The sequence below is a fragment of the Vombatus ursinus genome, unplaced genomic scaffold (genome assembly GCF_900497805.2).
Source record: "Vombatus ursinus unplaced genomic scaffold, bare-nosed wombat genome assembly UNPS02009205.1, whole genome shotgun sequence".
NCBI classification, from domain to species: Eukaryota; Metazoa; Chordata; class Mammalia; order Diprotodontia; family Vombatidae; genus Vombatus; species Vombatus ursinus.
The window spans coordinates 13,609,863-13,622,102 of NW_020948983.1; the positions used below are offsets into that span (position 1 = coordinate 13,609,863).

General features: G+C 40.5%; 1 protein-coding gene across 1 annotated transcript in view; it reads left to right on the forward strand.

Moving 5' to 3' along the window:
* The window catches only part of SORCS1 (sortilin related VPS10 domain containing receptor 1), a 700,512-nt gene that overhangs the window by 665,416 nt on the left and 22,856 nt on the right, over window positions 1–12,240 (forward strand). Inside the window, exons 22-24 of the mRNA XM_027852142.1 lie at window positions 1,021–1,144; window positions 4,531–4,643; window positions 7,741–7,872. Of these exons, the coding sequence (XP_027707943.1) occupies window positions 1,021–1,144; window positions 4,531–4,643; window positions 7,741–7,872 (369 nt within the window). The remainder of the gene's footprint in view (window positions 1–1,020; window positions 1,145–4,530; window positions 4,644–7,740; window positions 7,873–12,240) is intronic.

A 12,240-nucleotide genomic window follows, 5' to 3' on the forward strand; every position in this document is an offset into this window, starting at 1 on the left:
ACACACACACACACACACACACACACACACATAAAACCTTTCTCCCAATAAGCATTAATATTAGTACTTAGTTTTGTGCCCAATGCTTCCCTCTCCCTTACGTAGGCTTAAATGAATTTTGATTTAAAAATTAATTAAGTGAACTCAAGGAAAGACTGAAAAGCAGTGTTTGTGTGGAGTGAGTCAAGGGAGGTCAGTAGGCTAATAATCTTTCCCTTCTGTACTCCCATGGCCAATTCTTTTGCAAGGCACCATACCAAGTGGCTTTGATTCTTCTGTTTTTCCATTTAGTTTCCCCAATCCACTATCCAATTAGTACTACTTCCTCATTCAGAAAGAAGGCAGATTTCCCAGCAGCTACCTTCTGCAAAAGTCCCCACAGAAGCTACTAAGAGAAATCCAGGATAGGCAAGGTTCCTGCTGTCTAGCCAGTAACTTAATTTCCTTGGATGGTCAGATAGCCATAGCCATAGGTCAATGGCCCCTTGCATAGGGCTAGAGTAACACAGAGCCTCTGGACCAGTCAGGATCTCTCTTCAAGACAATTACTTGACAATGCTATTTTGACAGATAGAGACATTCTGCATGCCAAAGAACTGTGACCCATTTTAATGATCCCAAATTGAGCTTTCTGAAAATAGTTCTCACAGGAAAGCTAGCTTAGTCGTGGATTCAGAGGTCCTGAATTTCAAATCTGCTACTTAGTACCTGTGTGACCTTGGACAAGGTGTAATCTAAGTTCAGTTTTACAAGTTCTCAGAGACTCCACATTACAGGCCTAGAGTTAAAATATTGTACAAGCACTGAAAAATGCCTCTCCCTATTATATCTACTTAGGTATTTCTGCTAATTATGACTCTAGTTCCTAGCCCAGAGCCTGGCACATTTTAGATGCTTAATAAAGGCTTGTTGATTGACTGATTGATTGACCAAGTAACTATATTGATAGGAAGGAGGGAGAGAGGGAGGAAAAGAGGCAGCCTTGTCTTTCAACTCTGGGCTTCTGTTTATGGATTATAGCCACTGATCACCCTGGAGGGAAGCAAATCATTTAAGTTTACTTCGGAAGGAATGAATACCATAACAGTACAGGTCTCAGCCGGGAGTGCGATTCTTCAGGACACAAAAACCATCGCAGTGTATGGTGAGTGCCTCTTTCTTTCTGAAATGTGACAGTTTAGGTCAGAGTAGCACTGGTGTGAGTATGGGAGGTAATGGGGATGGGACTCTTAGGTGTTGCCTAAGGGAGATTGGGAAACAAGTAGACATTGTAGGATAAAGGCTGAGAGCTGGACAGGACCTCAAAGTCCATCTCTTCCAAATACCTCCTTTAAAAGAGGAGAGAATTGGCATCTTCTCTGAATAATATTTTTTGCATATATTTGTAATTGAAGGAAATGTTAAATTTCATCTAGAAGTTGCTAGAAATAAAGATGAAATTTTGTTTTTCCATCCAAGTTCATAACTCCACCCCCCCCCGAAATTAACACATGGAGCCTATAGATTTCAAGATAAGAACCCATGGCCTAAAGTGTCTACTGATATTTTGCTATGAGGACAGGAGCACACTGGTGCTACTGTATGAATTACGAACTGAGGTGTTTGGAAGTTAGATCATTTTATCAAGGAGAAATTTCTTTATACTATGGAGAAACTGTGTGTAGGCTGCTTCTTTACTTTTATCTCACCAACTTGATAGCAAGATAAAGTACAGAAATTCTTTTAGAAGTAAAATTGAACATGATATGAAGACCAAAGCAGCTTTAGGAGCAGGGTATCTGGAGTAGCTACATGCTTAGTACACCCTTCTCTTCAAAGGAGTTGGCTGGGAGAGAATGAGATGCAGTCAAGCCAATGTTTCCTTCCTTCCCTCTTTCTTTCTTTCTTTCTTTCTTTCTTTCTTTCTTTCTTTCTTTCTTTCTTTCTTTCTTTCTTTCTTTCTTTCTTTCTTTCCTTCTTTCTTTCCTCCTTTCTTTCTTTTTTTCTTTTTCTTTCTTCCTTTCCTTCATTCTTTCATTCTTTCTTCCTTCCTTTTTTTCCTTCCTTCTTTCCTTCCTTCCTTCTTTCTTTCATCTTGGTCCCCTCTGTACCAATAGCAGAGGGAACAAAGCATTTGCCATTGATTTTTTCATTTAATATTCCCAACTCTCTTGTAAGGTAGGTGTTATTTTTATTCCCATTCTAAGAAGGAGAAAACTTAGTTTGAGAAAAGTTAATTGGCATGCTTAGGGTCGTACAACTAATAAGTCTGAGATAGTTTTCAAGCCCATGGCTTCCTGGCTCCATGTCTAACATTCGATACGCTGTTCTAAACTGTTGTCTCCCCCCAGAGGCTTTAGAGTCTTAAAGAGTTGCCTTACCCAGGGTCATATGTCCAGTATTTGTCAGTGTAGTATTTGAACTCACCCAGGTCTTTCTGTTTCCCAGGCTAGTCCCCCATTCATTATATGAAACTGTTTCTCAATGTATTTCTTCTTGTATTTTTTTTTTTTTAAGATTTAGTAGACAGGTCTCTAGACAGATTTCAAGGAGCGTAACAGAGAAACTTGGAGAGGCTCTATAGACCCAATTTTTTCTAACAGTTTGTTAAAGCTACCTTAAATTCAGGGTGAAGGGCAGTGGTGTCAAACTAAAAAAAAATGTGGCCACCAAACTGTACATAAGCATCCCTGTGGGTTACATATTGATTTAGAAAACCACATATTCCCATTATCTATGTTCTATTGTATTTTTATTTATTTTATTAATTTTTTTTTCGAGTACAGGTAAATTGGGTTAGGACCACTCTGGGGAGTGTTATGGGCTGTATTCAGTGGGTCATGTATTTGACACCTCTGACCTAGAGGCTTTCATTCAGTGATAGCTGATGCCTTTTTTTCAGAGAACTTCTGTCTAACCATCCTCACAGTAAGCTTCCCTTTAATCTCCCTCTCTCTCCCCCTCATCTCCTAATATCTTTCCCCCTTCTTTTCTGCCATAATTGTACCAGTGACACGTAAGGTGCTTCTTAGTTCCTTTGATGACTCTTATGACTAAACAATTTGCTGGCCTCCTGTTTAGAATCTCTGGATATCTGAGCTAGATGGGATTGTTTTAGAGATTGTTTTACGAGAGGAAACTGAGCCTCAGGAACAAGAGAAGAATTGCCCAAGATCACACAGTGTGTTGGCCACAAAGTCAAAATAAGAACCAAGTCTCATGCTTCTAAATTCAGAACTTTTCCCACCGCCTCCTGCTTCTCAGTCCCTTAATACCTTCTCATAACTTCAAGGGAGGTACCATGGTACAGTGAGAAGAGTGCTGGATTTAGAATCAGATGGCTAAGTTCAAATCTTCGTTCTACCATTTACTAACTCGGTGATGTCGAGTAATCAGTCAGTCAATAAGCATTTATTAAGTGCCTACTATGTGCCTAGCACTGTGCTGGGCACGAGGGATATGAATACCAAGAATTAAACCATCCGTACTAACAATAACTATATATTCTCATGTCAGACATGGGAAGAGTGGCAAGGAGAAAACATCTTTCTAAAGTCATGTTTGCCATCTGAAGGAAGGAAGCAAGCCACATGCTGGACCCTTGAGAAGGAAAAGCTGTGTCGATTTGTTTCTCCTAAATTTGCTTCAGGGCACAGGTTTTCTTTTAAATTAAAAATGCAAATGTGCAGAATCCATCTCTGTGAGCAGCTGTAAAAAAAAAAAAAGTAATTGGTATTTGCCCTTTTTGTTCCTCCCACAATGCTTTCCTCTTTTCAAAACAGACTTCAGTGTAATGTTTCTAATTCCCCATCCTTGCACCCTGCTGTTTAATACAGAAGTGAGGGTCTTTTTTTCAACTAAAGTTCCCCCCACCCCTTTTTTTATCATCTATATACTTATCCAAGGCACCTTTACTCTGCAGTTTAGCAAAAACAAGTAGGGAAGGGGAAAGGATAATGACGGGAAGAAAGTAAACTGAGGTTCTGAAAACAAAATGGGGAGACACAGTGGGTGGTTTCTCACTGTTGGCATTTACTGAGCAACTTAATTAATATGCATCTCGTTATTCTTTGTCCGGGCTGGGGTAGTGATATTCATGTAAGTGACCAGTGGCTCATAAAACAGGCTTTGAAAAATACATCTGTGAAATAGGGTATCAACCATAAAGGCAGACGTGGTAATGTGAGAGTCTCCAAAGCATGTGTTTGATAAGCCTTTAGTATTGCCAAGAAAAGCTTAAGTAAGTTTTTATGCCACCTGCGTGACTAATATGGAGCCCCAGTGTCTGTTAGTCCTTCTGAAACTCAAACACATTATTTCCCACCTATGGATTTTGACATCAAACCTCTCCCCTTGCTCATTTAATAGCTAATTTAAGTAGGTTCTACAGTCTCAAAGTTAAAAAGGGATAAACAACACTTCCTTGAATCCTTGGCACTTCAGGCTCTGGGTATGTGTATAGTATGCACTCTGTTATCATTAAGTGTTGTGGTCGGTAAGGGACATAGGAACATTTTGATTCACTGAGTTCTCCTGCCCTTATGTCCCCAGAGGAATTCCAGTCTCTCCGCCTGTCCTTCTCTCCAAACCTGGACGATTACAATCCAGACATCCCAGAGTGGAGACGAGACATCAGCCGAGTCATCAAAAGAGCCCTAGTTGAAGTGAGTGAAGAAGATTGCTTCTCCCAACCTAGGGATAGTCCAGCTACTGCCTTGGAGAGATCTATGGTGATCTGGTGCATGGCAGGACTGAGCAGCTGGAAACTGTGAGATCAGAGTCAGACAGCAACATTACTGAACGTGACTTCTGTATAGAGCTCTGTGCTAGGCTTTAGGGGAAAGGGGGATAAAAAGAAACAACATATATGATTCTTGTCCATATCATATGGAATTAGGAATTAGGGGTTAAGGTTAGAAATGGAATTAGAGTTAAGAGAATCATAGGATGTCAGAGCTGAGAGCTATTTATGATAGGATCTGCTCCATACCCTTCACTGTACAGATGAGGAAAATGTATTCATTTTGTTTGGGGAATCAAAACACACACACACACACACACACACATACACACACACACACACACACACACACACACACACACACACACCTATGAAGAGGACTTAGAAATACTTAGCAGAGCAATATGAAACAACCCCAAAATCAAAATCTAAGGAAAAACTGGCTCAGCTGTGCTGGAGGTACATGGAAAACAGCAGTGACCAAAGTTGGATCATAGGAGTTTGTAGAATTTAGAGGTAGAGAGACTTTTCGAGCTCTGTTACAAGAGTTAACTAACATGGGGTAGTGGAAGGACAAGTCACTTTCCTTTGCTTGGCCTCAAATTTTTTATCTGTAAAACCAAAGGGTGTGACCACATGATTTCAAAGGTCTCTTTCAGCTCTAAATCATAAGTTCCAGTTCTTCCAATTTTTCTAAGTCAAGTGCCAGGGCAATACTAACAGTTGTTGTTCAGTCATTTCAGTCGTGCCTGACCCTCCATGACCCCATTTGGGGTTTTCTTGGCAAAGATACTGGAGTGGTTTGCCATTTCCTTTTCCAGTTCGTTTTACACATGAGGAAACTGAGGCAAATAGGGTTAAGTGACTTGCCCAGCACTACATCACTAGTAAGTGTCTGAGGTCAGATTTGAATTCAGGTCTTCTTGATTAAAGGCCTGGCACTCTATCCACTGGACCATTTAGCACCCCAGTACTAGCAGTAGGCCTGTTTTTCTCCACCCTGAAGTATCCCTCATAGGTAGTTTGAAAAAGTCCCTTTCATTTGATCATTCTTCTCCCTCAAACTATCCATATTCCTGGGAATAAGTGAAGAGCCAACCTTGAGACATGTTTGTAGGAATTCTCTGTGCTAGGTCATAATTACTATACCAAGCATATCTTATGTCATTATTTTAACATCATGACTGCTGCTTCCTGATTAATGACTGCCTGTTAGATAACTTAACCTTAGTTATCTCTCAAGTCACATGAATTGATTTCTAGAAGGAGAGGGAATTGAGAAAAACCGGGTTATTCTGCCTCAAATACTTAATAGTTCTGTGACCTTACTTAAGTCATGTGATCTCTCTGGGCCTCATTTTCCTCATCCATAAAATGAGAAGTTGGATCAGGTAACCATTAAGGACCTTTCACCTCTAAGTCTATGATTCTGCAGTCTTCATCTCACACAATTACAAATACTGTGTGCCAGCACACATACCTTGAGTAAGATGAAGGGATAAAGGCAGTTGGTAACATTTGACAGGAGAAATACTACTCAGAACTTGGTGTCAGCTCTCAGCCCTCCCACCTCATAGCCACCTTCTGATTCTCTATTCAATTAAATTATATTTAGCAAATATATTATAAAAGGCCCTGTGCTAAAAGTAATAAAAATACTGGGACAGTATGGGTATATGTGTGTGTGAATGGGCAGTAAAGGGACCATCTTCACATGCCCATAGACAGCTCTGCCATTATGGATCCCCTCCAGACACAAAAGGCAGTATCAAGAATGTCTTTACATGATGGGGGATGAACCATTAGGGTATGTCCTAATTCTGGTTCTCAACACTTCATGCACTCCTAACCCTATGTGATCTGTCTTTGGTGTCTGGATGTTTGCTCTCTGGCACCCTTCACTGGCAGAGTGGGTCCTTCCTGACCTACCATGTCTTACCCCAGAATAGGTGATGATACATCCCCTTCCTTGACCCCTCTGCCAGTTCACATCTGGCTTGGTGGGTGGCTACAACTCTGGTGATAGCCCTTGACTCTCCTCATACTAGAAGGCCCCTGTTGGTCATCTTGAACTGTAGCCTATTCCTCCTGCCACTCCAGGGATTGATCAAGCTGACCTGCCTTAGCTCAGCAGTAGCCAGCACATTCTGCATATTGTCTTCCATATGTATTCCCTTGCTTCCCAGAGATCAGGTGCTCTGGGCCTCAGCTTTTCTGCCAGCTGTCTTGAAAGCTAGAAAAGCCTTCTAAATACTATTCCTGAGACATGGAGTTCCATATTCTGCTGAGTGTAGTGATGGGTGGGTTTTATTCTCCTCAGAAGCAAAGAATTGAAGATGACTACTTACACTATTTTGAAAGTCATCCTGAATTGTCTCATTCAAAGAGTTTTTCCCACTCAGCAGACTACTTTTAAGTCAGACAGCTTTCCCAGGTGCAATCCCACCTTCTGTAAACTGCAAGGTCTTCAATATTTCACTCTGGCTTTAAATTACTGGAGAGTAGAAGTACATTTTGGAAACAATTTCTTCATTTGAATCATGGGTGAAGTCAACCACAGTTCAGTGACATTCCACAAACATGTTTTAAACAACTCTAATACGTGAGGAATGATTTTAGGTGCCAGAGATAAAAAGACAAAAATAAGTCATTCCTGCCCTGATGGAGCTTAGCTTCTACTGCTAGAATTCTATTTATCATGAAGCAGAATCTGTCAAAAGTTTTTCTCGTCCAAAGGATGTGCTAAATAGGACTTACTAAAAGGCAGTCTTATTAAAAGGCATTATGAAATGACTTCATAACACAAGTCCCAAGAACAGACTGCTACTAAAGCTTTCAGAGTTTTAGAGAGAATTACATTCCCAATGGTGGTTCTCCTCTCTTCTTTCCACATAGCTTCAAACCTGTTTGCAGTAGGATTTGTGTTTGAACAGATGCATTGTTTATTTATTTGAACAGATGCACTCCTTGCATTGGTTTTCCTTGACTTTGATGGGAATCTCTGTGTCTTCCCCAACCAGGCCACAGGTGTTTCAAGCCAACACATATTGGTGGCAGTGCTTCCAGGCTTACCCACAGCTGCTGAACTCTTTGTCCTGCCCTATCAAGATGCTACAGGAGAAAACAAAAGGTCATCAGAGGACCTGGAGCAGGTGAGTCCCCCTGGGGAAGAACTGGAGCTTTTCTCCATGACTGGAAGCACCAAACTGGCAGCATCCAAACCTCCCATCAGCCATCTGGCCAGACACAAAAGCACGGGGATGAGTGAAGAAGAATGAAACTTGAAGCCAGGATATCAGCTCAGGCACTGCATAGACCGAAGCAAAAGGACTCAAGAAGCCCTTTGGGCCTCAATTTCTAAATGTAAAATGGGGATGATTGTATCTGTCTTCACTTTCTCACATTATTTATTAATGAAAAAAAATAGCATATCTGCTTTGGTGGGTAGGAAGATGAAGGGCCAGTTGCAGGAACGAGGGAGTGTAGCCTGGAGAAGACAAGACCCAGTGGAGACCTGACAGCTGTCTTCTTGTATTTGGAGGGTTTTCATTTATGGGAAGTTTGTTCTATTTGGCCCCAAAAGACAAAATCAGGAGCAATGAGTACAAGTTGCAGAGACAAATTTAAGCTTAATGTGGGGCTATAAAGGTGGGGGGATCTTCCTAGCAATTTGAACTGTTCGGTTGGAACTGTTCAAAGTAGAATGGCTCTTCTAGAGAGTGGGGGCGAGGGGCAGTAGTCCCCTCTCCTTAGTGGTTTTCAGGCAGAGGCTAAAGAGCCACTTGTCTGGTTATGCTACACTGGGTGTTCCTTTTGCGTGTGGATTGAATGGATCGTCGCTGTCCCTTCCAACTCTTAAATTCTGTGATGGCACCTTGACTTCTCTGGTGGGGCTCTACCTTCCAGGATTGCCAGGAACAAGTCCTTCATGCCTTCTACCCCTGTAAAATAAACAAGATTGAGATGCTTTATAGACTCTTTGAAAGGAAGTGAAAAGTCTTTGAAAAGATAAACATCCTATGGAAATGCATTTTCAATTCAGTTCAACAGTCTAAAAGCCTATTATGTGCAGAAACTTTGCTAGGTGATGTTGATGGAAAAGCTGGTGACTGGATTGCCCAGGATTCTGAGAGGATTTCCAAAGTGTATTTATTATCATGAGAATTGAATTGGCTTTCATACTTGCTTCTGTGACCTCTTGGACCTGGAATATCACCTTAGGTTCTGTCTCTATCACCTTATCCCTCTCAAAATCAGAAAACTCTTACTATCACCATAAGAGATTGTACTTTGTGACTAGGCAAAATAGTAAATCTGTCGTCCCCATGGAAATAAAACTCTAAGTCAAGATTATTGAAGTCTAAGAAGGCAAGGGAATAAAAAGTGGACTCCTACCAACTACTAAGTACACCCTGCCTTCCTCCCTGACCCTCCCCATAGACTTAGGGGGATGTTCAGGGATTATCTTTGACTAAACCTATTATCTAGCCCCATGATCTTTACTTTTATGAAATAGTTTGAAAATATCTTTTAACAGCCTTCTCAGCAAAAATAAAATTACCTCCCTCACCAAACCCAACAAATTATGTAATGCTTTTTTCTTGAACTCCCTCAGTCACTTGATAGACTTTTTCGTTCCTAATTCTGCCAGTGATTTCATTGGTATTGGCAACTAGTAAGGAAATCCCCTCTATGACTGCATGTCAGCACCTATTCTACAAGGTATAGTTTTAGAGAAGTTCTTGGGGGCATTTAGAGGTCATGGGCTTGGCAGGGACATGAATTACACATCAAAAGGCAGGACTGGTATTCAGGTCTTCCTGACTCTGAGGCCAGCACTCGATTTACTCACTACACACTTTACTGCCTTTCAATGATAAACTTTTCATCTTTATATTTTTCTACTTATCTAAGTAATGTCGAACCATGTTTCCTTTGTGAATTTGAAGTGAAGGCATTCTGTAATCCTCCATATTTCCATCTATCTGTGCTCACCTCTGGCCTTCATCTTCAGTTAGAGTCTACAGATGATTATGTACACCTATAATTTAGTGGACCATGAGGTGGTCCATTGCTTAGGTTATATAATTGAAGGAGGCAAAGGCCTTTGGGTCTGTAGGACTTCAACTGTTCTGACTCTGCCTATCTTATTTAGATCCTACCGAGATGAAATTATAATCTTCCAAGATATAGAAATGATTTGGGGTTTATATCTAGCTACTTCCCTTTACCTGCACACTTTCCTTTCCCTATTTTTTTCTATCTTTTTTTTCTGGTTGTACAAAATTTGATTAAAATTTCTTGAAAGGCAGGGAAGAAAACAACATAGATATCTATTTGTCATTAGGGTAGTTCATAGTGTCTTCAGTAGTACCTCTGTCTCTTTGTCTCTCCCATCCTTCCCCTCTCCTGCTTCTGCCCTCATCCTGCTCCACCCCTAGCTCTCTTTCACTCCCTGCTATCTAGGTAGTAGCTGTTTGCCCTCTAGTGGTAGTGTCATAAATCATCTTTGCATCATTCCAGCCAAATCTCATAAAACATCTGAAAAAAAGACCAAGTTGTCCCACTTCATCTGGGGCCATCTCCAGTCCTCTTGATCTATATCTTGCCATTGGACCCAGATGGCTCCCAAGGAGAGAGGGAGGTGGTGACCTCGCACAGCCCTCCCTTACTTAAATCCAATTCGCTTGAAAGTCATGGTCCTTCAGTTATCATGGTCCTCTTGGAGAACAAAGGACAAATAACAAATAAACAACAACATAAAACATTATTTTTATTTGGAGATGAGTTCAACCTACTGGCGTGAGTATCCATAGAGGCCTTCTGTACTTTGTACCTGATTCAAAAAAACCTTTTCTCTCTTGTTTTTCATGTCTTTTCTTACATTTCTCCAGGACAGTATTTAACACACAGTAAGTATTTAATAAATGGTTATTAATTGAAGAGATAGAAGCGCTTTCAGTTCTCACAGAGTTGAATATGTGTTTATGGAGATAGAGACAGTAATAGAATCTTAGAACAGCGCTAAGGGATAGATTTAATCCCTGTGGATAGATTTCTGGGGGGGGGGGGATTTATAAACATGAATGGGAAAAGTTACATTTTTATTTCAATATCTTTTTTTGCTTTGTAAGCTTATGTATTTTATTCTATTCATCTGAAATTATTGTTTTGAGAATGAGTCCATAAGCTTCACCAGCCTTGCAAAGGAGCTCATGACATTATTAAGAATTCCTATCTTATAAATCTACATTTAGAACTAGAAAGGATATTATAGATCATACAGTCTCACTCCCTCATTTTATAGATGAAGAAATTGACGCCCAGAGAAATTAAGTGATTTGCCCCAGATCAAATGGGAATGATTGACAGAGCTGGGCTTTGAACAAAAATTCTCTGGCTCTAAATCTGCCACTATTTGCATTGTACCACATCAGAAATATCTTAGATCTAATATAATCAAACCTCATCTAATGCAGGAATCTTATCCCTACATCATCCATAAAGCTGCTTGAATACCTTTAATGGTAGAGAACTCATTACCTTGTGGCAACCCATACCATTTTGGGACATCACTAATTCTTAGGAAGCTCCTTCTCATATTGAACTGAATCTACTTCATATAATTTTATACCATCGATCCTAGTTCTGTCCAACCAGTTATATATCAGAGGCACAAGTAGAACCCAGGTCTTCTTGGCTGTGATGCTAACTGTCTGTCCACTACTCCACACTGCCTCTCTTACATACATATATAAAATATGTTTTTGTTGATTTGTGTGTGTGTGTGTGTGTGTGTGTGTATGTATATATGAGAAGGGGGAAGATGAGTATATTTGAGAAGTAGCATGGCATTTAGATACATACATGTATACACACTGGTTTTAAGATAGATAAGGGGTAATGACAGGTCACTGCTTCCTTGGACTTTGGCTCTAACCAAAATAAGCAACATAGCCAAATGCTAAATCCAAAATGGTAGCTATAGACATTGGAAAGATTAGCAGTGTCTTGTCTTATCCCTACTGAGGGGACTATCATTCCTATGTATCTGAGGCAGTGGATCCAACCTGATAGAATAAGTCACATCTGAGCTACCTTGTTCTAAGAGCTTCTCTGCTCTTAGGGACCTTGGGGAGCACCTAAGCAACTCCTTTTGCAAGAGGTCTTGCCCAGTTCTCACATCTGCTGGTGCCTTCCTTTCTGAGATTACCTTCTCTCTGCTCTGTATATAACTTGTACATGCTTAGTTATTTGCATGCCATCTCTAGAATTAGAATATAAATTCCTTGAGGGCAGGGACTAGTTTTGTCTTTCCTTGTACTCCCAGAATTTCTGACAGTGCCAGATATCTAGTAAGCACTTAGTAAGAGCTTGTTGACTAACTCATTTCATTTTTTGATGATGAAAATGAGGCCCAGACTAGGGGAAGCAACTTGTCCAAGGTCAAATCAAGGTTTAATAGAGGCAATGTGCCCTAGGAGAGAGAATGCTAGTTTGGAGTCAGGAAGATCTTACCT